The 27,828-nt window shown below is 38.2% G+C and overlaps 1 protein-coding gene across 1 annotated transcript; it reads right to left on the bottom strand.

The window, feature by feature from the left end:
• Nucleotides 1-1,268: 1,268 nt before the first annotated feature.
• On the bottom strand, nt 1,269-26,091 carry upf1 (UPF1 RNA helicase and ATPase). The gene is made up of 24 exons (XM_033981818.2): nt 25,785-26,091; nt 23,659-23,795; nt 22,654-22,743; nt 20,841-21,008; nt 19,829-20,009; nt 18,048-18,209; nt 16,938-17,022; nt 16,741-16,839; nt 16,030-16,138; nt 13,791-13,950; nt 12,611-12,729; nt 11,978-12,142; nt 11,312-11,426; nt 10,281-10,424; nt 9,537-9,750; nt 8,766-8,883; nt 8,198-8,354; nt 7,892-8,034; nt 7,225-7,399; nt 6,615-6,696; nt 5,830-5,988; nt 4,935-5,167; nt 4,382-4,501; nt 1,269-3,397 (listed from the first exon to the last, which is right to left on the bottom strand). The coding sequence occupies exons 1-23, from the start codon at nt 25,953-25,955 to the stop codon at nt 4,385-4,387; spliced, it is 3,303 nt and encodes a 1,100-aa protein (XP_033837709.1). The 5' UTR covers nt 25,956-26,091; the 3' UTR covers nt 1,269-3,397; nt 4,382-4,384.
• Between the last annotated feature and the right edge of the window lie 1,737 nt (nt 26,092-27,828).

Below are 27,828 nucleotides of genomic sequence, written 5' to 3'. Positions count from 1 at the left end.
CTGTCATGTATCCCTTTGATTTGTAGAATACATATTTTCAGTAAGCATATTTAGCTACTTTCCAACACTGTAGGTTATAATGTCCAACAGTCTCACATCACATCTTCCAATTTGTAAGTTACTCTGCCAAAAAGAGACGCCTAAAGTCGCTATAAATAAGCAGACTTGGCAACAGGCGGGTTTAATCAAAGGCTCTGTACGCGATGTGGCCTATTTGATGGAATCATGTCATGTGTTAAATCATCCCGCTGGATAAATACAGAGTTTGTATTGGTTATGGCTCTAAACTCGGCAGTGTCGGTAACGGCTCATCTCCTCTGATTGCAAATAAGCACAAGTCACATTTTCACAGCTCATCTAAGGTTATTTATTATTGTGCAAAACTAAAGCAAAACAGGGGTAGATAAATTACAGCCCTCTGGCATACAGCCTACTTTAATTATAGGTGCAAAATGCAACTTTTCTGGAGGTGGCACAGCACATCACCTGCATGATTCCATGGAAATATAAAGTTCAAAGCAAAATATTCACCATGGAGATTATTCATGCAATGCTGTGGATTATTATAACTTTTACTTTAGTCTATTTTTTTGGCTAAAAAGTTACATACTGTTACTTTAAATTAGTTAAATGAGTTATTTTCAATGTATGGATAATATGAACAATAAATGCTAAAACATAGTTAACACAATATACACTGCCTGGCCAAAAAAAAAATATTTAAAAAAATCGCCAACTGGATTTAACTAAGCAAATACGTACGAGTCCCCTCTAGGTTCAGTAACAGTCTGTGCTCAAAGAATGAGGTCAGCTGACACCTGAATATACTGAATGACCGGGTTATTCCATCAATGGATTTTTTCTTCCCTGATGGCACGGGCATATTCCAAGGTGACAATGCCAGGATTCATCGGGCTCAGATTGTGAAAGAGTGGTTCAGGAGCATGAGACATCATTTTCACACATGGATTGTCCACCACAGAGTCCAGACCTTAACCCCATTGAGAAACTTTGGGATGTGCTGGAGAAGGCTTTGTGCAGCAGTCAGACTCTACCATCATCAATGCAAGATCTTGGTGAAAAACTAATGCAACACTGGATGGAAATAAATCTTGTGACATTGCAGAAGCGAAATCGAAACAATGCCACAGTGAATGCGTCAATCAAAGCTAAAGGCGGAACAATGAAATATTAGAGTGACCTTTTTTTTGGCCAGTGTATTTAAGATTTTACTAAAAACAAAGACAACCAAAACTAAACACAACGTCTAGAAGAAAGAACGTTTTAATTCTCAAGACACAAAGTTTAATGACCACAAGCACTAATAATGACGATGATGATTAAATGTGAGGGTGAACAACATGAGAAAGTTCATGTCAATCAATCTGCAAACAAAGCAAAGCAAAACCAAAAGCATAACTTAACATATAAAGGTGGGGCATGATTTCTATTAGAGAAAGGACAAAAGCATGTGAGGAAGGTTAATAATATGCACTAGAACAATGGAAACATATACACCACCAGTCAAACGTTTGGACACACCCTCTCATTCAATGTATTTTTTTTTTCTTTACGTTTACTACTTTCTACATTTTAGATACATACAGATATATACAGTGCAAGATGTATAGAGCAAAGGAAAAAAGTGAAAACTCAACAGTTGTGCCTTGTCAGGGTCGAGAAAGGGCAAGTGCCAAAAGCAAGGTTCAGGTTGTGTTGTTACTGTTGTTTTGTTTACTATAGTAGATGCCATATGTGTCACTCATAATTTTGATGCATTCAGTGAGAATCTACAATGGAAATAATCATGGAAATAAACAAGTGTGAAATGAAAAAGTGTATCAAAACTTTTGACTGGTGTATATATGAAATCATACAGAGTGACAGGGAACAAGACTGAAACTAAAACAATGCTCACCATTCCAGGGTTCATTAATGTCTCTTAAACACACACTACTATTTGAAAACAACAAAATGAAAAGATCTGAACAACATTTCTGTTAACCATTGCCTTTGTGGGAAATAAAATAGAGCTGGTTTAGAATGATATATTATACTGCAATACTCACTGTACGCTGCCCAAGTTACTCAGGAGGATATGGTGACATGTATTTTCATGCAAGAAAGTGGGATGAGAATAGAGGTGGGTGATATGCCAAAAAATCAATATCACAATAATATCCATTGTGAAGCCAGATTACGATTTCGATTTGATTAGGATTCATGCTTTCTTAGCATCTTTATATTGCTTTGTAGCGATTAAAGTCACCTGCGTCTTATCGTTCACGTGTCACTGCGATTGGTTAAGTCCAGCTGTCAATCATTCAAAGCATTGCAGAGGTGATGGAGAAATGTTTCTGTGTTTGAGCATGAAGTTATTCAGAATGTGTCAATTTTTCCAAATCAGATCGCTACAGGGTTGGACTCACAATTCAATCTGCTGTAACCATATTGCCCAGTTGAAAATACAAGTCAAGTTCTAATGTCTAAAACACTACAACTATGTATTTCTGAATGAACAGATTTATAATTAAGTTTTGCATTAAATTCAAATGTATTAACACAATCCCCCAACAAACAAGTGACTTTTAATATAGACCTCACCACTGACCTACAGTGGTGTGGTCAAGTGGCAAGTTCAAAATCTATATTTGTATTTGGGGCTAAAGAAAGAAAGCAAGAAAGAAAAAGCTTGTTCTGGAATAAACAACAAACTAAAAAGAAAATTTGTGTCAAACCAAAAATGTAAATGGATAAAAGAACAAGTGAACATGTACATTTCTTTTCAAATGTGCAAATCTAAGCTGGTCTGAGTTATTTGCATGCTCTCTAGCAACATTAATACACTTAAAAGCTGCGTTCACCTCTCTTCACTTAGAGGCAGCCATTTCTTGGACACACATTTTTGCTCAACTGTGACCAAAATGCTTCGTATGTAAGCTCTGAGTTTGAAAGGAAAGTTAGTATTTTCAAACGCTTCAAGAGTTGTGTCCGCTCCTCTCTCCAAGTCACAGAATTCGTCCTGTAGAGTCTCTTTGGAGGACAATAGCGTGAGATATCTCCTCTTTTTCCGGCTTTCGGGGCAAGAATCCCAACTATCCTGCTGTAAGATCCTCGGGTGCGGGAGCGTGTGGTGTGGCGCATCCCCTCCGTGCGCCGCTGTGCCTGGGCGGTCCTGGCTCTCCCCGTCGCGTCTCAGGTCGGCCATCTTGTCTACCTCGGCTCACGATCCCCTGGCTTGTGATTGGTCGGATTCTCGCGCTCTTTCCTTTTTTCACACAGTGGTGCTTCGGTTGTAGCAGTGGAAAAACGGGTATCCATGTTGGTTCTTTTTTGCCTTCACCCACGTTAAAACCGTCGAACTAAGCAGAACATAGGCCTAGCTCCTTCTAGTAACCTGCAACACACACACAAAGTACTAGGGTTCTCAAACAAAAATCAGACACTAAAACTAGAATCGAAAATAGATACTCATTTGAACAGGTATCAGTACTAAAAAAGTCACATTCATGGGACAGAAATGAACCTCTCCTGAATAGCTTTAGACTGATCTTGAGCTGTATCAGAACAAGTATAAAGCCACATAGACTAGTATACACTATGGACCACTATGGAACTTACTTGGACAACTGAGGGATTACACAGATATACAGTGGTGGAAGAAATACTTAATTTTGTTACTTAAGTAAAAGTACAGATACCAGGGCAAATTAAAAGTAAATGTATCACATGAAAAAATCTACTTGTGTAAAAATATTAGTACCTATTAAAAAAAAGTACTACAAGAGTAAAAAGTAGAAATATTTCGCACAGTTTTTCAGATCTATTAAAGCTTCAGATGTAGTGATTCAGATGTTGGGATTGTGATTTGTGTTGATTTTGTTGAACAGAAACAACTGAATTGATAGTTTTCTTCTGGCCATTTTTATTTGTTTATTTGTTGATATATGTTTTGTTTGCTCAAATGATGAAGGTGTTAAAAATACACCACTCAGCTTTTTCAGCAGGTCTCAACCATACCAATTGACATGGGCACAGTGCTTTGGATTTACTCTTGATGTACTTAAATTAATTTTTTCTTATTTAGTGGGAAGTGGGAACCTTTGCTTAACAATGTCACATCCACTTTGTCAAAGCAGCCTGTAACTGCAAAGAAGAGCTGTGAAAGCACTTATCAAATTACCCAAAGGCTGTCTAAGTATCAGCTCCAATTCTTGTTCGTCAATCACAGTAAGAGAGGCATCTTACAATTGTATCTAATCATAAAAAATGTTGTGTCTTTCTGTCACTTATATTAGTAAATCACATTTGAAGAACTCACAGTGCATACAAAGATATCTAAAATACAGACTATGCAGATGAAATGAGGGTATTCACTTACAGTCTAATACTGGGACAGTCCAGTCACCCCATGTTGGTAGGCTCGCTCCCCCTGATAGGTGGAGTCTTGGGATAGAGCCACATCCATCTGAGATTTGAACTCGTCTCCAAGGTAACTGTCCTGGAAGGCACATGTACCATTTTAGTTTGAATTAATTAGATGAATGACTTTGCAGGAAGGTGAGTTTTCAAATGATGTGCAGTATGCAATTGTAGACATCACTTTTGACCAACAGTGGTCTCCTTTTGGGAAAGTAAAAATTCAATATTTGCATTTGGGGCTAAAGAATGAAAGAAAAAATTTGTTCTGAAATCAACAGCAAAATAAAACAAAATTTGTGTCAAACCAAACATTTAAATGTGGAAAAGAACAAGTGAACATGTACATGTCTTTTCAAATAAGATGGTCCAAGTTGCTTACAAACTCTCTAGCTAAACTAACACACTTTACTTGATTCACATTTTTGCTTAACTGTGACCAGAGACCAGAGAGAAAAGAGTTGCAGGGAGATGATTTGTCTCATTCCTTCTCAGCAGTTTAGGGCTACACTGACCTGTGAGAGCTCGGCCTGGGACAGTCCGGGCTGGCTCATGTGGGAGTGTTGGCTCATGTAGCTCTGTGTGAGAGGAGTCTGTGTGAGAGGGCCTTGGGAGCAGCACTGAGAGCCCAGGTCCTGACTGTGCCCTCCGCGGCCCCCCCCTCCACCACTGCTACCCATGTTCCTGCCCCTGTGCCTGCCCCCTCGACCTCCTCCACCCCCGGACTTTCCCTTGAGGCCTCCGCGACCTGCATACAAGCAAAGACAACATTTAATCCAAGTGGGATCCAGAGTTTAAGACTAAATTAAGTCAAAAAGCAGGACAGGGTTCCCAGACTTTGCTTGAGATCATTTTCCAGGACTTTTCCAGGACATTTTTTGTTAGTTAATTACAGCGTCTATGAACTGATTTCCCTGTTTGCATAATTTTTATAATAAAGATGTAGTCCAAGGTTAGACCCGAAGTCCAAAAATATTGCAAATTAATTATACACCAAGGCACCATAAACACACTATATTTTGTCATATAATTGATCCAAAAATATTTTCTGATGGAACTCAAATTAATTTGAGAACACATGTGAACCCTATTATATCAACTTATAATAAAGTGCTGACGACTCAGGAAAACTAGAGACGCCTATATGTGACACCAAAGTTCCAAAGATGAAAGACCTGTGGGGGGTTTGGCTGTGTTCGGTTGGCCTACTCTGTCCAGTTGACCTGATTTAGTAAAGAACAAAGTTTTAGATATATAAAGTTTCCTCAGTCATCCAGAACATTATAGCTGATTTAGGAGCAAGTACATTTTTTGGCTTTCAGAAATACAAGAAACAAAAATCTGGTTTGTTGTCAAATATAAGGCAGATGTTTCTAACACAGGTGTGTACAGTGTAGATGTGCCTCTGACCTGCCGAGGGGCCGTTCACCTGGCCCAGGTATCCCGGTGGGGGAAGGGGGGGCATCACCAGGTTGAAGGGAATGGGGATGTTCAGAGAGGCCAGAGGGTTCGCTCCAGAGCCGATCATCCCGATCTGATCATGAGTCTGAAAGTACAGGCTGGAGCGCCCTGAGGGACGACAGGAGGATTAGACTCATCATTAAAAAGAATCTTACTAACCCTATAGCGTCGACAGCTATCGGCGCCGATAGAGCGCGGTTGCGGACTTTCCAGCAGCGTAACTCCGCAACCAGTCGTGCTCTCATGTAAATTCAAACGGCGTCTCAAAGCGGAGGCATAATAAAGGCTAAATATTTTTACCATCATTACGTTAATCTGCCTCTGTTGTCCCTCGAAGGTGACGAATGAGAGCGTGGGGGCTGCGGGGATTTTCCCAGTCATTTATTCGATACGTAAAAGAAAACATACGGATGGATGTGTAAAATAGAAGTTGTTGTGTGAAAAAATGCAGTAAATTCTGATATTTCGTTTAAGATTATTTTTATGGCTAAAAAAGAATAAACGTCTAGGTGAGCTATACTGGCCCATAGTGTGCTCAGTCCTTAAAGGGTTAAAGTGGAAATAAACACTAATCAACTTTTTTACTGCTAAACTGTGTACATGGTGTTTTAATAGTCATGTCTAGCCCTAGTCATTTTTTGCAACTTAAGTGTAAACTAGGCAAATGTAGGTGTTTTTTTGTTACCAGAAAACTACACATCTAAATGCTGCCTTTTGTTCACTTTTTGTCCTACCATTGCTGCTACGGTCGTAGGCAGATCCGGGGATGAGGGCCTCTCTGGCATCATACATGGCAGTGCTCATGAAGCGACCCCCCTGCAAACCCAAAGACACACACACCACATAGTTTAAACAGGTGACTGTAGTCCACTAAAGACATATGCTGCTGATCGATTAGTCGACTAAAAACGGGGCGTGGCAAAAGCTCTCAAAACAATTACGAATCTCTATGTATCAACTCAACCTCAAAGGCAGATTAAACTTGAAAATCATGAGTTTAATCTGCCTGTTTACATATAATTGATCCAATAATGGTATCGGATATAGACACTAACACTGAAAAATGTACTGGATCGGATATAGGCTTCCAACTTCTGATGTCGTGGTTGGAAATTCATGTAATAAGACTATTTACTGGTCATAGTGAGCCCAGAAACCCTCAGAATGTTTGAATTTTCATTTAACACAGTTGCGTATTTTATTTTAGTTTTAAGGAAATAAATGCTTTTTTTCAGTCTCTGCACTGGTATCGGTTGATATCGGGCATCAACAGATACTTAAAGCTGTAGTAGCAGAATTGAAAAAGCTCGACCCTATTAGTGGAGATGGAGATGTGGGGCTCACCGGGTTGATGGTGTTGACCAGTTTGCGGGGTTTGCTGAATTGCATGAGGCTCTCTCTGAGGTTGTTCAGGGGTCCCTCCACCAACACCTTCTGCTCCTTGTAGTAGTTGAGCAGATGGTTCCACAGCGGCTGCTTGGACAAGGCTTTGGGGTTTCCCACGATGATGACACCATATCTGATGGGGAGGACAATTCAGGACAAAAGACAAAAAGAAAAATTCATTTGTGTCAAATGGACAAAAGTTTTAGAGTGAAGATGTTTTGCTGTGGATCGCAACTGGATGGCTGAGGTATTACACAAACACTGTTTTTAGTGTGATACATTTTGGATCTGGTTCAACAAGAAAAATCTATGTATTTACTTGGGTTGTCAAAAGTATCTAAAATCAGATACTAATCGATACCAAAAACTAATACTCATTTGAGCAGTTGTCGATTCTAAAGTCACATTCACAGGACAGAAATGAACTTTTCCTGAATAGGGATTACACAGATATAAGAGCACATGGCAATATAAAAGAAGGTACGATGATTTAATACTGAAAATCCCATTCTATTGTCTAAAGAAAGATATCACTGTGATATCTGAATCCGTATTGAGTATTTGGTCTATTCCTTAGTATCAAAATAGAGTTTGTTTTTAGTATGGTGACAACACTAGTATTTACCGTGCACGGGTGAGAGCCACATTGAGGCGTCTGGGGTCATTCAGGAAGCCGATGCCTTGGTGCTCATTGGCCCGGACACATGACAGGATGATGAAATCCTTCTCTCTGCCTTGGAACGCATCTACACTGGCAATCTCCACCTCCTGCACAAACAACACATGACATACTGATCATTTAGTATGTCACACGCGTTGTCTTACTTTGAGTACCCCCTAATAACAGTACCGCAGTTTCTTTAGCTAATTAAATTAAAGTTAATTTTAATTAAAAAAGTTATAATTGACATTGTACTAGACCCACACCAACCTGGTAGAGCTTGGTGTGCAGTGATCCACTAAACTGCATGTACTGGACCAGGTATGACCTCTGACCCTCGTACGGCGTGATGACTCCAATCTGGTCCGGTTTGGCTCCTCCTTTCAGCAGTCGAGTGGTTATCTTTTCTACGTTGGCTGCCTCAGTTCTATTGAAAGACAAAACAGAAAAATATGAGCAACAACAAAGAGCTGTATGTCTAAGTCTCATTTGCCCCTAGTGTGCAAATTAGACTTTTCTGAGGTTTTAACCATGTTGTTCTCCTTCTCATTTAGCCTCTCAAAGTCATATTTAGCGTGATATGTAAACGTTTGATTAGTCTTTATACTGCTGTACTCAAGATGCCATTGCTCCAATCAACTCTTGTTTTCACATCCACCGATGCACACCCACTCCTCTGTACGTACTTAATTCTCCAAATGTATTTTCTTAATCAGTGATACAGATAGGGTTCAGCATGTCACGTAGACATTTGGTACTAATGAAAAAATCTGCTACTCATTAGATGATCAGCAGCTATCCATGGGAGGTGCTGACAGCACAATATGTCTTCTTTAACCTGTTGAGATAGGAGGTTCCTGAGCTGGCGATTTCTTCTTGCCCCTGAGTGACGTAGAAGAACATTGGCTTGTCAGGCTGTGGCCATTGGAAGTCAAAGCCTTTTTTCATCCGGTCAGCTAAAAAAAAAAAAAAAAAAATTCACCAAATTACTCTTGATTAACTCTTTTTGGTTTTATTTGAGGCAATATATATTTGTATTAACACATTTAGTCCAATGAAGGTATTCAATATGTATAATTGTATAACTGAGAAGTAGACAAATAGACATAAAAATAAAAAATATTTGATAAGCAGCATAGATTTGTCCCTTCTGTTAACTTCCCTTTGTCTTTTTTAATTTTTTAGTTTTTAATTTAATTTTTGTAGGTACAGTAACGTAACTCTCTGCAGGTGGCACATCACCTGCATGATTCCATGGAAATAGAAAATTAAAACCATATTTTGGAACATTTTCCATCAAGCTAAATTAATTGTATGCCATACTGTGGAAGATTATAGCCAAAGGAACATTTCCATGGAAACAAGCAGGAGCAGGCCCTGATCGATGCCACATGAGTCAGGTTTGTGGAGATGCGTCCTTACTCAGCTTGTATGTTTTTCTAAGATTTTCAGAGAACAAAAGAAAAAAAAAACATGCTTTGATTTTAGTTTTTTTGGCTAAAAAGTTACATACTCCATCTTTAACACAAAATATTTAATGCAGTCATGGTTTTGGTATTATTATCAATTACTTATTATTAGCAAAAGTAAAGTCAAGTATTGAACGCACCAGCAGTGACTCCATTCTGCAGAGAGCCCTCATAGAAGATGTTGGAGGGGAAGGCGCTGAGAGCCGGGTGCATCCTGTACTGCACCTGGAGCCGGATGGGTCTGATCCCCAACACGACCAGACGCTCAAACAGAGACTGGGACAGGCCCGCTTTAGCTGCCTTCTTACACATCACCACAGGGCCCAGCTGACAGTGATCACCCACCAGGATCAACTGCACACACAACACACACTTTAGAACAGCATGAACCAATGAATTGACTGATACTTTGCAGTGACATTGCCCTGAGTAAAGCTCTTTATGTATGTTTAGGGTGGAACCTTCAGCAGTTAGTCGTGACACAAGGCACATGTTAGCAAACACACATAGGTGCCAAAAAGTTTAAAAATAATCTAAAAACTTAAGGAAAAAAAGACAACATTTATTTAAACAGCACATTTTCAGGAACCTATCATGAATATGAGCGTACATGATCATGTTTAGGAGTTTGATTTTCAACAAAAAGTTGAGAGTGACAAACCTTAGCTAGTTTGTAACTGTAATGTCATGTGAGAGGAACTTGTTTAACAGCACAAGTCAGTTCTTTATGGACAGATTGTGTTAAATTAAAGCTCAGATTAAACTCTACCTTGACTAACAGAGCTGTGCCTTTAGTATGCATTGCACCCCCAGAGAATGTTGATCACATCAGCTGCAAAGTATCAATTAAAATATCCTTCATTATCACAGTAATCTCAGTTAACCTGCTTGGCGCCGAGTACCACAGGGACCATGCACTCCGGTTCAGTGGCCTGTGTGCTCTCATCTATCAGAATGGAGCGGAACTGCATTTTGGCCAAACGAGGATCTCCAGCCCCAACACACGTGCAGCAGATCACATCAGCATTCTGAAGATTCAAAACAGACATTACTAGAGCAGCACCATATGAGAAAAACATGTGATATCAGATGACTATGTTTAGTATTGCCATAACAATATTATTGCAGTATTTTAATATAGCCTGCTTTTGGCACAATATGTAAGAACTGAACGACGAGGAGCCAATGTGGAGTAGATGTTCCTCGTTGTTTAATGTGCTTTTACCACGCCTACAACTTGAAATGTCTCATCTGTGAATCTGAAAAACTGTTGACTGTTATGAGTTATTTCAGTGTTTTAAATTAATTCTACTCAGAGCAGTTGGGCATTTGTTTACCCAACCCAACTCTAATGTAAGATCTAATAAGACAATAATGAATGCAATCTGCCCTTTTGTCCATTTTACTTACATAAACGGTTGTTGCGACATATTTTACAATATGGATACTTTTGAGATATATTGTGCAGCTCTAGAAGTTACTACAAAACTCGCACTGTACTTGTGTTGTATCTCATTTCTCTGTGAAAGCAGTTATACATACACTACCAGTCAAAAGTTTGGACACACCATCTCATTCAATGTTTTTTGTTTCTGTTTTTACTACTATCTACATTTTTGACACATATGGAAGAATATATGAAGCAAAAAAATGTTAAATAACTATTACTTTTTTTTTTGACAATGCAAATGGTGCTATATATTATTATTAAAGAGTTATTTAACTTTTTTCTTTGCTACATAATTCCATATATCTTGCTTCATACATTTGATGTCTTCCATATGTACCTAAATTGTAGAAAGTAGTAAAAATAATGAAAAAAACACTGAATGAGAGAGTGTGTCCAAACTTTTGGCTGGTAGTGTAGCTAATAAAGTGAAATATGAAAACCATTTGTGTGGAGATTGGCATGTACCATGAGCAGTTCCCTCTCAGCAGTGCGCCTCAGAGCTCGGTAGCGCTTCTCATCGGAGGAGGACAGCTCCCCAGTCTCATCCTTTAGCTGCTGCAGCTTCTGCAGTTCAGGCATGCTACACACACACACAATGTGGACATGAGCTGAGGAAGGGCACTACCAGTCAGAAGGTTGGACACATCCTCTCATTCAATGTTTTTTTTCTTTATTTTTACGGCTTTGTACATTTTAAATACATATGGAAGACATCAAATATATGATGCTAGATATGTGGAATTATGTAGCGAAGAAAAAGTTAAATAACTCAACTAAATATTTGTTTATATTCTAATTCCTCAAAGTAACCAGTCTTTGCATTGTCTACAGCTCTACAAACCCTTGACCTTCTCTCAATGAGCTTCATGATGAAATCTCCTGAAATGGTTTTCATTTCACAGCTGTGGCTCAGGGTCAAGAAATGCCAAGAGTGTAAGCCAGTGAGCAAAGCAAAGGGTGGATATTTTTAAACATCTAATCATAGTTTTGATGCTTTCAATGGGAATCTACAATGCAAATAGTAATTAAAAGAAAGACAAAATAAAAATGAAAATTGTGTCCAAGGTTTTGACTGGTAGTGTGAACTGTAGAGTGACAGAGGTGAGTAGAAGCTAAAGACATTGAAATGACCTGTCCATGTTCCTGGTCTGGTTGTGCAGAGCCAGGAAGGACACGGGGGAGTCTATGGCCTCTCTGCTCTTCGCACACAGTCGCACCACTTTGAGTCCAGTTTGATGGATCTTCTCGGTTAGTTGGTCTACTGCGATATTACTGGGAGCACACACCAACACTGGTCTGACGAAAACACAAAAAAACATTACAAAAGTACACACTTACACCAAAACTCAAATCAGGGAATTTTACTATATGGCCACCATTGTAACTAGTGTTGTCATGATACTAAAACTTCAAACTCGATTTCATTACTACAGAATAATATGCAATTCAGATTCTGATATGATGATAAAAGCACTTTTTCCTTAGAAATCATAATGTGATTTTCAACATTAAATAATAGTGCATTCTTTTATATTCCCATGTGGTCTTATATCTGTGTGATCCCTCAGGTAGGTTCATAGTGGTCCATGGGTGTATACCAGTCTATGTGTCTTATACTTGATCTGATACAGCTCAAGATCATTCTAAGGCTATTCAGAAAAGGTTCATTTCTGTCCTGTGAATATGACTTTTTAGTATCAATGCCTGTTCTGACATTATCTTGAGTTGTACAATGAATCCAGCTATAATGTTGTGGGTCCGTACCCGTTGCCTTGTCGAGCGAGGTGGTACACTATAGTGGCAGAGGTGACCGTTTTTCCTGTGCCTGGTGGTCCTTGGATCAGACTCAGTGGGCGCTGTAGCACTGTCTTTACTGCATAAACCTTCAAAAAGAAGACCAACTGTGTAAGCATGATGAAGGACATTCAAACTTAAAGCAGACCTATTCTGCAAAATTGACTTTTCAGAGCTTTTAACCAAGTTAAAGTGGTTTTCTTCTCATTTACCCTCTCAAAGTTGTCTTTGGAATGATTCGTGCATGTTTGAGGAATCTTTCATCTCTTCTTTTCAAAATTCCATATTGCTGATCAACCCGCTTGTTTTCAATGTGATATGCGTAGGATTTGGTAACATTGCGTAGTCATTTTGGCACAAAAAAAAAAAAAAAATTATATATATATATACATACATACACACACATACATATGCTACTTGCTAGTGTGATCTGCAGCTCTCTATAGGAGGAGCCGACAACTTCACAGCCATCACAACTTTGTTGTGATGACGTTTACACAATGTCTATTCCCATTGGGCACCGCAGTTTACTAATGTGGAAGTCAGTGGACTTGTTTCTTTTATTAAATTTTAGATGAATATTGTTATTTACAATATGCAACATAATTATAACATAATGATCCACAAGTGTCTTGGATTCTAATTATATAGCAGGCTCAAGCACAATATGTCTTCTTTAAAGTGTATTTGACAGGTTTTGGTACGTTAACATAATTATTTTTTAAGATTTAACTATAATTAGACTAATAAGACTTAATAAGACTTAAATAAGTCTTAATAAGACTTAGACTTAATAAGCCTTTTTTTTTTTTTTTTGCTCATTTGTTTGTTTAACTTTGATATGGGAACTTAATAAAGGTTCTGTCCAACTCTGCTTCCCAGAAATGGAATACATTTCAAGGACATGCAAAACTCATGCTCTTTAAAAACAGGTGCAGATGCGATTATTAATGTTTATCACCAGATTATTAATGTTTTAAATGGACCTATGTAGTTATTTGTTTTGTTTGTATTGTTCTTTTAACAGGGTGCTCATGAAAAAGAGAGTGTGGTGCACTCACTGGACAAATGAAACAAAACTAGAAAAAACATGAAAACCCATTATATGCACTTTAATTACTGGATGTGACTGATCTAAACCTGGGGTCACCTGGGAGTGGTTGAGGTCTGGCAGCCCCTGGGCAGTGAAGCGTTTGGGCAGCTGACACTTGATGACCACGTCCTCCACCTCGTGTCCCAACAGTTTGTGATAAATGTACCCAGAGACTGACGTCTCATCCACAGCAAACGTCTTCAGGGCACTCTGCATTCTGCAACATAAACATTAAAACAGCAAAGTATATAAAGAAAATCTTTTGGAATAAAGTGTTTGAAAAAAGACAAGGGGTCAATGTTAAAAGTGTACTGTGTTATTTATATGGAGGAGGGGGCTCTGCCTTAGGGATGGATCGATCCAGTTTTTCAGTTCAGATACTAATGACAATACTTTTATCAACCCGATATCGACACCAGTGTAGGGATGAAAAATGTCACTTATTTCCTTAAAACACTGTTCACTTATTACATAAAAGATACAACTGTGTTACACAACTGTTATTTATCCTTCACATCAGGATTCAAGATTTTATTGTCATTGTCATAGAAAACGACAAAATTCACATACAGCACAATTTTGATGAAAAATGCAATAAAAAAGGCGCAAGAACCCATTCCATAACCCCATAAATAACCTCAGTGTAAACAGCACAATAATGACATCGGTGCAGCACATGTGTCATAAACAGTAACAGGCTTAGCTGCAGCATAAAGGGCATCACAGGGACATACAGTCAGTGGGGTATTTATATCATTATGCAACAATGAAAAGTCCAGTTCAGTTCCAGTTATTGTATTAGTAGGTGTGGTTATTGCCCATGGGAGGGGGGCAGAGAGGGCACTGAGGGTACAGGTTGTTGGTCAGTGTGGTTGTTCTGCCCTGTATGGAGCTGGACTTTCTACATAAGGGCAGCAGCTGTTAAAGGTGATGAGCAGGAATGGGCCACAGTATGTTGTGCACTTTCATCTCTACTGAACAGCTCCGTATGAATAAAAGTTAAAAAATTACGAGATGTTCTAGGCCAAAATCAGCTTGTAAAAAGTTTTATTTTATTTAAAAAGTTGTATTTTATTATTAAAGCCCAACCAGGATATCAGCTTAAATGATATCAATATTAATTTTTCATTATTGATGCAGTTATTCAGTACCAGTATAGGTATCAGTGCTCATCCTCCTGCTCGTCTCCATGGAGAGGTGATTGCTTTGTCTGAGATGTTCCACATTATGGCTTTGATTTTTTGATTTCTTTATTAACAAGTATTTTCAATGCTAAAAAAAAAAGTACAGTGAAAAAATCTGAGATGTGACCCTGGAGACAGACAATACATTTGATTTACATACAGCAGAGCCTTTCAAGACACCCAGCTGGATTGCATTATTCATTTACTCTATTCCTGGTGGTGGTAAGCAACTATTGCAGCCACCAACCACCAACAATTACTCACTCATACACCACTCACACTAGGCTGAGGTTAAGTGTCTTGCCTATGGACAGAACAACAGTTTGCACTAGAGGGGTTTTCCACTAGCCAGGCCCAACCCTGCTTAGCTACTGAGATCAGATGTGAATGGGCATTGGTAAGATGGTTGAGAAGCCATACTGAGGAAAACCCTGACAAAACAATAACATCTCCATGGAGACAAGCAAGTGGCAGTCCCTCCACCAGAAAAGTTATATGACGCTCCTTTAAGTGTTTAGTTTAAGTCAAGTTGTTAATGAACATCTGTTTTTGTTTGTCTTCTGAATAGTATGATAACAGTAGGAGTGTGAATATGATCATAAACTTTGATTTGTTTTGTTTACAATAAATCCATTTTGAAGTACAACTCAGCTATGTAAAATAAATCTTTACTCACTTATTTTAAATACATAATACGTTACTGCTACATTATAGGGATGGTCCAATACGGATTTTTTGAGCCAATACCGACATCTGTTCTTTGTTTTGCTATTATAGCCCATAACTGATCTTTACTGAAACTAATATTAAGTTTTATAAATCTATAGTACAGACCAAATGTATGTTAAGTTATAATGAAGTTTACAAATTAACTTCTTATTTTTGTAAATGGGATATAAATTCATATTTTCAGTCTTAAGGCTGCTCAAAGAGACAACTCTGATGCACTGATGACAAACTGAGAGTGACACATGGACACACAGACTGGGGCAGTGCAGAAAAAATGTATCAGTATCAAATATCGACAAAATTTTCAATGTTGGATTGATGCTGATATCTGAAAGAATCCTCCGATATCATAGATCCCAATTACATATATGTCTAGTCTGTACCTGTCGAAGGATGTAGACTTCCATACAAAGTCCACTTGGAAGTTGTGTGGAATTTCAACTGGAGCCCCTGCACTGCTTCTGAGTTCAATGGCAATCTCATCTCCATAGTCTGATTCACACAGTCAGGGAGCATCTCAAACACCGGTTATTTCATTCACGGTTGGGCAAAGGACCCAGAGCAGAACACTGTTTGTTATGTAATGTGGTGGTGTCTAAATATAGGCAGCCACAGTAGACTGAGGGGGGAAAAAAACATTGTTATTGTAGTTCCTAAACACAACCACGTGGAGGCAGTGTTGCCCTGCACTTTTAGAATAAAAACTTGAGGCGTAAACTCAAGATTTCTTTCAGTTTGGTTGAATTAGGGATGCTGAAAGTATTGAAAAGTCAGATACTAAATCTATAGTAAAACTATTATCGAACTAGATATGCATTTATAAATACTAAAAAAAAGTCACATTCACAGGACAGAAATGAACGTTTCCTGAATAGCTTTAGAATGATCTTAAGCTGTACCAGAACAAGTATAAAACACATAGATTAGTATACACCCATGGACCACTATAAGGCCACATGGTAATATAAAATCTTTATTACTGAAGAAAACATGTTTTTAATTATAATTGTGGCATCGGAATCATTATTGAGTATCTAAATCAAGTTTGAAGTTTAAGTATCGTGACAACACTAATATGAACTACAAAAGGATACTGTCAGGCACTTTGATGACGTGCCCGATGCCCTTCCACGGTGGAGCCAAGTCTCCTTTGTATCTCAGACAAATCTCATCTCCCTGCATCAATCGCATGTCTGCAGAGGTGAAGAGACAAAGAAAATGTACAATACAATTTACATATTTATTACAAGAAAAATCTCAGTTTAATTTAAACAATACAAAGCAAACACACCTGAATCCGTTTTTGGGAGCGTAAAATAAGCAATCCTCTTTTTATTCAGTCCCAAGTCCCATCTGACTGTAATGTTGTCTTGAGTCTGTCAATTTGAAAAATTCAGTTAAAAAACAAAAAACAAAACATATTGATACTTTGCAGTGACATCTTGATGGGGGGGGGGGTCCTGCATGTATATTCAACAGTTACTATGGTGACACAGTACACACATTAGCAAAGACAGTAAAAATGTTTTAAGATTGACTGAAAATTCAAGAAAAAATACAAAATGGATTTATACTGCACTTTTTTTTTGGTCCTGTTTAGGTGTTTGATTTCATTCTGCAAAGAATCAACAGAATCGGTCATGTTCATGTTATAAAGTTTGATGATGTCATCATTTCAGATGGTCCTTATTATTTGTTAGGATTGGTTCTACAAATAATAATAATAATATTAATCAAAACAATATCCCCAAATCCTTTGAACAATCATGTCTTTGGGGTTGGATAGTGGCACCACTTTCTGAATCCTTTCTGGGAAAAAATAATTTGACTTTTTATTTATGCTGACAGAGAAAATGTTGAACTTTGTGCCGTTTTTGTTTCATATGGATAGGCCCAGCGATTACAGAGATATTAATCAGGTCAACAACTCTGCAAACTGACAGTGGAACTGCAAATTCCAGGTTAAGATACCCTTTATTGTCTACATAGGGAAATTTGTCCTCTGTGGTTGACCCAGCTTTCAGTGCTGCTGGGGCACCTCATCAGGACCAGTGAGCACCATAGCACGGGGACCCTTCTCCATGATCTTGTTGCTTGTCTAACGACAGGGGATGTTCTGGGACAGTCACCAATTTGCTTGTTTTCTATGTTGGCCAGTCTGCCTGCCTGTTATTGACCAGTGTCTGTTTCACTGTTAGATGTTCTGACATTCTGTTGGTTAAATCAATGATCCGATCAAGCCCTAAAAGGCAACTGCTGTTGTGTTTGGGCTTTACAAAAATAAATTGAATCGGACAATACAGATATTGAAGAATCTGTATCGATATCTTCCGATGCCATCCCTGTTCAAAACACAGATGAACACAACCCATGCACCATCACTTCTGCTTCTGTTCCTCACCTGGGACTCCTTAAGCTTCTTATCGTAGTCCGCCTCTAGTTTGACCAGTGGCCCAAAGACGTTCTGGTACTGGTACGCATCCTCATACCGCAGCAGCACATGTTGGGGCTCCTCATCCACTCCGGGCTTCTCCAAGTCCTCCAGAGTCGCACTGGGATTTTCCTACAACAACAAACATAAAGGGATTACTAGGGCTGAAGTGGACTAAAGACATGTGCTGCCAATTAGTCTGACTAAAAGAGGGAGTGACAAACCCTCTGTTAAAACTATTACGCATCTCTATGTCTCTAACCCAAACTGCTCTAAAAAAAAACAAACAAAAAAAACAACAACTTTTTTTTCTTTTTTTTTTTTTTTGAAATCCACGAAGGGGCCACCTTTTGCTTTGTCTACAGAGCTGCAAACCCTTGACCTTCCCTCGATGATCTTCATGATGAAATCTCCTCGACTCTGACACTCTCCGAAATGTATATATATATATAGACAGATAGATAGATATATATATATATTTTTTTTTTTTACACACACAAGAGAACTCATGATTCATAAAATTAACCTGCCTTACACATAAAACTAAATAAAGAGATCAGTCCATTAATATAAATTTTGGATGACTAATACACCATTGACCGATTAATCGACTACACAAATAACAGATTATAGCCCTAGAGATTGCCACCTGTTTATGCTTTCATACATGTGGTAGTTGTGTTTTTCAAATCTGATGCAGCGTACCAGCTTGCATTTGTTTATACGAGGTGTTGGGAGCATTTCAAGGGCCAAGTTTCTGAATGTGATTTGTGAAATGTAACCGATACCACCTGTAGGGCATTTGAAAAACTGTTTAAACATGCGGTTGGAAATTAAAATGCTTTTCAATGCTTGTTACAAGTATTTACATTATAGCAGGTGGCCTTATATGTAATAACTCAGTCGTCCAGGTAGGTTCCATAGTGGTCCATGGGCGTATATTGCCTATGTGTCTTATACTTGTTCTGATACAGGTCAAGATCATTGTAAAGCTATTCAGGAAAAGTTCATTTCTGTCCTGTGAATGTGACTTTTTAGTACTGTTCTATATATGAAAGCTGGAACAATATATTTTGAGGTTCAGTATTTATCGTGTGTACTTTTTCTTTGCAATAGTGGGGAGATTATTCCATGTATGCAATAAGATAAGATTTGAGCTGTGGTATGTAGAATAAATAACTTCTATGGCTAACTTTTAATTCATTCTGCCATAGATTTGTTGCAGCTCATGCCTTTTAATGATGCAGTACATTCTGTCTATTCTGTGGCAATATATCGTGCAAAATTTATCATGACAGGTCGAGTATCGAGACGCAAATGAATATCTAGTTTCGATACTGGTTTTAGTATCGAGTAGGATCTGATTTTAGATACTTTTGACAGCCCTAGAATGGAGTAGAGATCGACCAATATGGGTTTTTTCATGGCTTATGCTGATACCATTTTTTTAGAATCCAAAGAAACCGATGGCCGATAAGTTCTGTGGATATTTTTAGACCAATATGTATTTTTCCTCAAATATACATTTTATTTGATTACAAACTCATCTTCCAACGTGTTTTACTACAAATTAGATAAGAGAGCAGTGTAGTCACCTTGTGTGCAGTATCCTCTTCACACTAAACTGTTCATATGAAGCTTTATGTACACAGTAAAAATGCAAATATTGGCCTGATATATTGACCAACCAATACATCTAAAAAAAAAAAAAAAAAAAAGTCTATCTCTAGTGTCAAATATTTCATTGAGACCTTCCAGAGCTCCTCCAGTTTGTTGATCTGCTGTGCTGTGATCTGCCTGGCCCTTAGCTGCTCGTGCTCAGACGGGATCTTTACGAGCCACGACAGGAAGCAGCGGTCCTGGATCAGCGGCTGCCACTGAGAGCTGTCCCACTTTATGTCCTTCAGGCTGCTCTGGCTTGCACACGGCTGCCTGAACATCACACACACACAGAGGGTAATGAAGAGGCCACACAAAAAGACAAAGGTTAACAAGAATGTATTTACACTACCAGTCAAAATTCTAGATACACCCTTTCATTCAGTTTCTACATTTTATATACATACAGACGACATCAAATATATGAAGCAAGATGTTTTTCTTAGCTACATAACTCCATACATCTCACTTCATATATTTGATGTCTTCCGTATGTATATAAAATGTAGAAAGTAGTAAAAGTAAAGAAAAAAAACTGAATAAGAGGCTGTCTCCAAACTTTTGAGTGGTAGTGTATGCATTTATATTTAAAAGGCTCATATTATGTTATTTTATGATCTATGCTATAATGTTGTTCCTTCATCACAAACATACCTGGAGTTGTGTTTTGTTTCATTCACACATGTTTAATGCACAAAGCCAGCATATCTATCCTTCTTCTCTCAAACAGAAAAAAACTTTGTTCTACCTGGAGATGTCATGAGATAATACAGGAAGTGCTCCACTGTGTTTTTAAACTCCATACACCTTCACTGGAAACATTTGGTTGATTTCAGTCCTGGAATTTCCAATCTCTACTGAACTAAAGGTAAAATGTAGCTGTTAATTTTAAAACAACCACTACTTGACATCATAAGGTGGAACAGAGCATTTTGAACTTTGCAGATGGGGAAAGCTAAATAATGCAGGATTATTCAAACATGTGTGAATGAAACAAAACAACAGCTCCAGGTCTGTTTTTCATGAGGTAACAGCATAACATGGCTTAAACAGGCTCACAAGAGTCAATTTTGCATAATTTCGGACTTTTAACTACGAATGTACCTGCAGAGTAACACCACGACAGAATCCGCTTTGGCTGGGATGAAGCCGAGGAGGAAAACATTCCGACACCCGCAGTTGTAGCATTCCAGGACCGTCTCTCCGAGGGGGCCGTCTTTGTGAAGGGTCACCTCCTTGGACTTTGCCCTCACCAGATGATTCACAATGTGGCTTTGATAAAAACAGGAAAAATCACACGGATCAAGCTGACAAACTTAGATTAACAAGCTTAAAATGAGCTCATTCTCACCGCAAAGGTATTTCAGAAACGCTTGTAACAATGTTTGGGCAGTTCAGTTTAAGTCATTAATGTGTTGTGGCAAGGTTGAATCCATTCCCAGATGTGTGTTATGGCCTAAAGCCACACAACTGCAATCTGTGCTCATTTAACAGTACAAACATAAACATTTGGATTAACAAGCACCAGCCAGAACCACAAACTTTGACAAAACTTTACAAAGACAAAAGGTCTGGAAGCGTAGCCCTGATTCCAGAGAGCGTGACTGACAGGCGGATTAACCAATCAAAGAGACACATAGGCATGTTGCAATAAATACCATATCGGTTAATCATTCGAAACACGATATTATATTTTAGACTAATATTTATCGTGGGTATCTTTTCTTTCTACTAGTAGGGAAATTTTGTAATTTGTTGTACTTTTCTGAAGCTTTGAGCTGTAGAGAGTTCTATAACGCATTAAGTATTTCCTTTATTTATTGCAGCTCTTATTCATTAATACTGTACATGTAGAATATTTTTTGGGGCAAAATCCTGCTTTAGGGTGATCGTGTCAGTGGCATAATGGCATAAAATATTATTTTTTATCATCTATGTTTTCTTCACCAATACAAATATGGTCACAGTGCGGACATCTCAGGTAAAAGAAGTTACATATTTTGTTCTGAATGATATGATAATTGAAGTAATACAAAGTAACAGCGGTGGATAGATCCTCCTAAGTTAGGACGGAAGTTTTTACCCTTTATTGTCTGATTTAAGACTGAATTAAATGGGACTATGATTATGAGCTGGTGACGGCACTTTCCAATGATTGTTACTCCGACTGACTAAACCATGCATCAATAAAATGTTACAGGTTATGTTTAGGGATACACTGATGTGATACTGGTATCAGATATCAGCGCACATATAAAACATTTTCATGGATCGGATATTGGTCCCAAGATATCAGTCCAGTTGATATCCCATTTTGATATATAAATTGGCGTAATAATTACCAATATTGGCCCAAAACATTTTGTGATATTTAACTTGCATTTTTTCAAAGCTGTTGTGTAGTTACTTTATGTGATAAATAACATTTGGATAATTGTTTCCCAAATGCTGTTTGTGTTAAAAGGAAATAAATATTTTCAGTCTCTGCCCTAACATAAGTTGATTTCAGTGGTCAACAGATATTTAAAGCCAAAGTATCGACATTGATATGGGAACATAAAAAGCTGGATCGGTGCATCCCTGGTTATAGTGCTTTGAAAAACTGTTTTGCCAAGTGTTAAACAAATGATTGCTATATAATATGCTGTAATGTCTTTTCAGCTGTGCCTTTACACAGTCAGAGCCATGATGCTTCTATTAGTAACAGTATTTAGCTTCATCATCATTATTGCCACACGACTGGTCCAAATCAGATACGCTTCATCTCTGAAATTACATCCACCAGGTTTGTGTGGAAGTTTGTGAAACCCTGAAATGCTTTGTGAAATCATCTGATTCACATGCAAAGTCTAATCTGGCTTGACTAAAATACTGATTACAATTGATCCAATATAAAGCCAAAATGACAGATATTTACCTTCCAGATGTGTTCCCTCGGCCATTACAAAACCACTTCTTGCTGGTGTTACAGTAAACCACACAGGCTGGATCATGGATCCCACAGTAACTAGATAAACAAGGAGACAAAAGTAATTACATAATGGAAACAAGTGACAATAATATCTAATCTATTCACCAGAAAGAGCCTTTTACTAACATATGAGTCATGAGTTATTTTGAAAAACAAGAATTTGTCACTTTTAGTTTCTAGATTGTGGTAAAGACACGCTCTCAGTCAGGATTAAATGTAGATAGACTTATACATCGGTGGGTTGATATTTGCACTTTAGAGTATCAGCTGCTGACCTTAAATCTCCAGCAAAGGCCGATATTTTGTTTTGGCCGGCCAGCTCCATAAAGATTACACACAAAGCTTTATTTGAATACTTGGGATGGGATGAGGTAATTGCTCAAAATGTGACTAAATGGCTCTCTTGTGGTTAAAAAAGGCTGAGGATGAGTATCTAGTAAATTTTAATGAATCATTTCGGGTAAATGATCAAAACTGGCTCCAAATATCGGCCCAAAACAATAAGCAAACCTTATTGGCCATCAAGTTACTCTGGATTCTAAACAATCGGCATAGGCCATGAAAAGAAAAAAGAAAAAAAATCATATCGGTCAATCTCTAATTAAAAGGACTTAAACCCAATTTTTTTCTCTACTCCAGATATATTGTATAAACAGTTCTGGAGGTCAAAATATGTCATCGGATAGGATAGTTCGGATAGAGCCTGGGAAAGATCACTAGATTACTCAAACATGCCTGAATGACATCTAAAACCTCTTCAGGCATGTTTTTTTCATGAGGGAACAAAGTTATAATATGGTAGAAAGTTCCAAATAGTCAATTTTGCGTAATACCTCCTCTTAACAACGAACATTTTGCACTGTGGTTAGAAAAATAACAGTCGCTTGTAAACTTTAGAACCCGAGGTCTATGGGGAGGAGCACTGATGTATGAAAAGTGCCCTGTCATTACCTGCATGCGTGCACAGGCAGGTCTTTGCTGTAAAATGCATCCTCTTCGTCTTCCTCAAAGTTGAGCTCTGCCAGCAGCTGAGTGGCCTTTAGCACAGGGTCATCTCCATTCACTAGCACTCCATCCGGAACATTCACCTGTGTGGACAACGGATTCAATTAATAGGCCATATTTCACAATTATTACCAGAATATACACTACCAGCTGAAAGTCTGGACACACCCACTCATTCAATGTTTTTTTCATTTACTATTTTCTACATGTTAGATGCATACTGAAGGCATAAAATATATGAAGGAAGGTATATGGAATTTTGTAGCAACGGATCAATTTTTTCCTTGAGTTTTCAGACTTATTTGGCTGTATTTGGTAATGTGTGCATTGTGTCACCATGGGAACTCCTAAACATTCCACCATAGACATACATGCAGAACACCCCAGCGTGATGTCACTGCAAAGTATCAACAGAATGTCCTTTACACAGAACAAAATATTTTACTGAAAAATCCTGTTGTGTCTGTAGTTTAGACCTCTACAAGCCTGTTCGGAAATTCATGGGAGTTGTTTACAATGTGCACTCTGAACAGAATCCTACTTTTTAAACATATATCGCAAATGGAATCACAATCACAAAAAATGTCTGAAAAATCGCAATTCGATATTTTTTCCCAAAATCATGAAGCCCTAATATAAATATTACATGTGTCTGTACAAGTGTCATCCACCTGTAGTGTTCATGTGCAATAACACAATGGTGTACATTATTACTACAATACACTGAAGTCACTCTACCTGCTATTTATTCCTGCCCATATGCTGTAGTGTAGAAGGTACCCATAGTTATTACTCCTTTTTCTAAAATAGTGTGTTTTTGTTTATTTTCTAATTTATCTTAATTTCTGACTGTATATTTATATTCTCCTCTGTTCTGGGAAGTGTGGGAGTCCTTCCTTAGACTGCTGCCTCCACAACCCCCTGATAAGCGGAAGAAAATGAATGGATGGATATTGTTTTTGAACTCTACATTGCAACACTACAATTTCTCCATTAGGGACCAATAAACGTACTCTCTTATCTTATTATAATTTATCTGGGGCCATTATAGTTGCATATTTTGTTCAGATTTAGAACTAGTGAGAGATAAGTGAATAGCCACCAGAGACAAAACCTAAAGATTTACAAGTATCCCTTCAATGTAGTTGATATAACTTGACCAACATAGAAAAAAATAACTCCAAATGATGGGTTATTTAAATGTCTCTGTCCGTTTCTATGGCAACAAATGAGTTCCCATAGAAGTCAACGGAAGGGGGAGGGACCGGCTGTTAACGTAACGGTTCACAGCATAAACAGGTGCACGAAATGAGAACAAGGGTTTATATCATGAGTAACAGGTGCTAAACATCGAACTATGGACTTAAATGGTCAAATAAATCCACTGACAGCGCCTGTGCCTTGTTTTATAACTTTACGGTGGCTGACTTTGCAAAAAAAAAAAAAAAAACTAACAAATGATGCTGCTAGCTAGAGCGCTGTTGACAACTAGCGCACTGACAGCTAGCGCCCCGTTTAGCCAATTAGCGAGAGATAGAAGGCGTCAAAGTGCTAAACCCGGAGGTGGCTATAGCCTGTTAGCTACTTGCGTTAATGGTGGGACATTCGGCTCTTTTATGGGATCCGAATCTTTTGGGTCCGTTCGTTACAAAGAGCCGTTCAAAAGACTGGCTCTTTTAGTATTTATATGATCAAAGTGTGAGAACTAATTTTATTAACAAACTAAGCGCAGAAAGAAATGACCAAGTCTCAGAAATGGTTCAAACTGTCTGAACCGTTTGAAATTTGAAATTACACATTATCTAAATACAACGTTTCACTACAATAACAATAATTTAAAAATAACTTATTGCTTCCTCTTTTTCTGTGCTGGTTCTTGTGCTGGCTCTGCCTTAATTGGTGTAAAAATGTATAAAAACTACAATGAGATCCGATTCACATTAAGGAACCGTTCAAAAGACTCGTTCACGAACGGCACATCAGTAGCCTGCGTGTTGATTTCAGGTTGATTTACGCCTGCTCCGGACAGGGGAGGCATCTGACATCCAGCTATCCCGAATGGCGACACATACCTGACAGTCGAGTTGGCTTTGCGTCTGGCCTTGCGTCTGGGTCTGGCTCGGAAGCGTGAAATCCGTGAAGTCGAACTGGGATCCCTGCGTGTCCGCTCCCAGCAACTCGGTCTCCTCCGTGTCCAGGAAGGTGAGCGTCTGCGAGCTGGGCCCATACGCCTCCACGCTCATGCTTCTGCAGGGTAAAGGCGTCCAAAATGACCGGCAGGGAAAGAGACGTTCTCCGCGGTGCTGATGATGAACGAGACGGGAGCGATAACGGAGGCAGTGTTGATGATAAAAATGACAGCGGTTCAGAAAGATACACACTGACAGGCAATAGTGCGCATGCGTAAAAGAGAAAAAAGCAGACCCCGCCCCCGCCGTTTCTTCTGCGTTCTGACGTCACGGCACAGCCATGCAACCTGCACCTGATTGATGGAGCGCGAGCGAACACACTTGCGCACGAGGAGACGGGTCAAGGGCACGAGGAGACAGTGAAAGAAAGGAGGGGGCAAATACAAGGCAACGAGGAGATAGGACAAATGGACAAGGACATGAGGGCAGGCCCGGGTCTACAGGGGGCAAAATGGTACATTGCAACCTAAGTTAAAAATGTGTGTATCTTCATTTCATTTTTTTTTTTTTTTTTATCAAAATAATGCAATTTTTTGATAATAATAAAGGTATACAACATTTGTGTCATAATGTAATAGTTCCACAATTAAAAGTCAGAACAGGCAGATTATTATGAAGGAATACAGAAAAAACAAAACAAAAACAATACTAGGGGTTGTCCATAAGATTTAAAATCGTCTATTACATTTTTTAGTTTTATAGCATCTTTCTTTTCCATAAAACTTACAGATGAGGAAAAAAAAGACAAAGTCCGTTATGAAATGTGAGGACAGATGGTTTGGTTTTTAGCAACCTGCACTTGTGGATAAAGAATTTACCCATAACAAAGATTACATTTAAAATCGTTTCACATTTTTTGTCATGTGTAGGAGTACCAAAAATTATGTCCTTGCTGGTAAAGTCTTTTAAATTTGGAATCCTGGGGAAGAGCCAGTCGTGTAACGTCCCAAAAACCTTTAGAAAACATACATTCAAAAAATAAGTGTTCTTTAGATGGGTATATGTCTGAAAGACTTTTAAAATGGACTTCCTTAGCTTTAGGGGGAATGGGAATTTTCAAATAGATTGTATGAATTTTCTTCTTTTCCTAAGATGAAAAGATGGATTTGAAATATAGGAGAAAAGAGCATTATTAAAGAATTGTCTAATTTTACAATTTGGAAGTTTGACAGCTGAGATGTTGAACCCATTTATCATAAGTTTAGGAAGTGGGATATCTACAGTTAGGATTATGAAATAGGAAATATAATAATGCCACTTAATGGAAGGGCTATGTTTGCTGGTCACCCTGCAACATAGACCTGTTTCCTCACATTTTAAAGATATTTTTGAAAGTAAATCCACAATCCCTTCCCTGACCCTGGACCTAACCTCAACCATAACCAGTCATGGGAAGAATAATTTGAAAATGTATTTACCGGTAATTATAGAATACTGAATACCAAAATTAAAATGTAATTTGTAACATATTCCCTTATATCGGCCAATCAGAATACTGTATTCGGAATACTCTGAATACTTTTACAACATGTTCCATTTAAATTATAGGGTAAAAAACATATAATTACAAACTGCTTGATTTTTTGTTACACTGTTTGTTTTGTTTACGTCAAATTAAAGAGAAAAAAGCCACACACTGTAAGAGCTATGTCTTCTCTTTTGTCACTAATACTGTGCAGTTAAAAGCCAAAATTACATTATGAAGTACAGTCATGCATTCCTTTTAAGTAACAGTTTTCTGAATACCTGTATGCTGAAGAGTAACTGTAACTAGAATACAAGTACTCAAAATTAGTATTCAGATGTATTTTCGGTACATGTATTCAGTTATTTCTGATCATAACCCATATAACTCAACAAACATAGAAACATAGAGCTGACCCCATGAGGAGCCAGAACAAGGGTGAGATATGAAAGAAAGGAGAGA

This window comes from Periophthalmus magnuspinnatus, chromosome 17 (genome assembly GCF_009829125.3).
Source record: "Periophthalmus magnuspinnatus isolate fPerMag1 chromosome 17, fPerMag1.2.pri, whole genome shotgun sequence".
NCBI lineage: Eukaryota > Metazoa > Chordata > Actinopteri > Gobiiformes > Gobiidae > Periophthalmus > Periophthalmus magnuspinnatus.
Note: the sequence above shows the minus strand (reverse complement) of the source record. Positions and strands in the feature narration are given on the sequence as shown.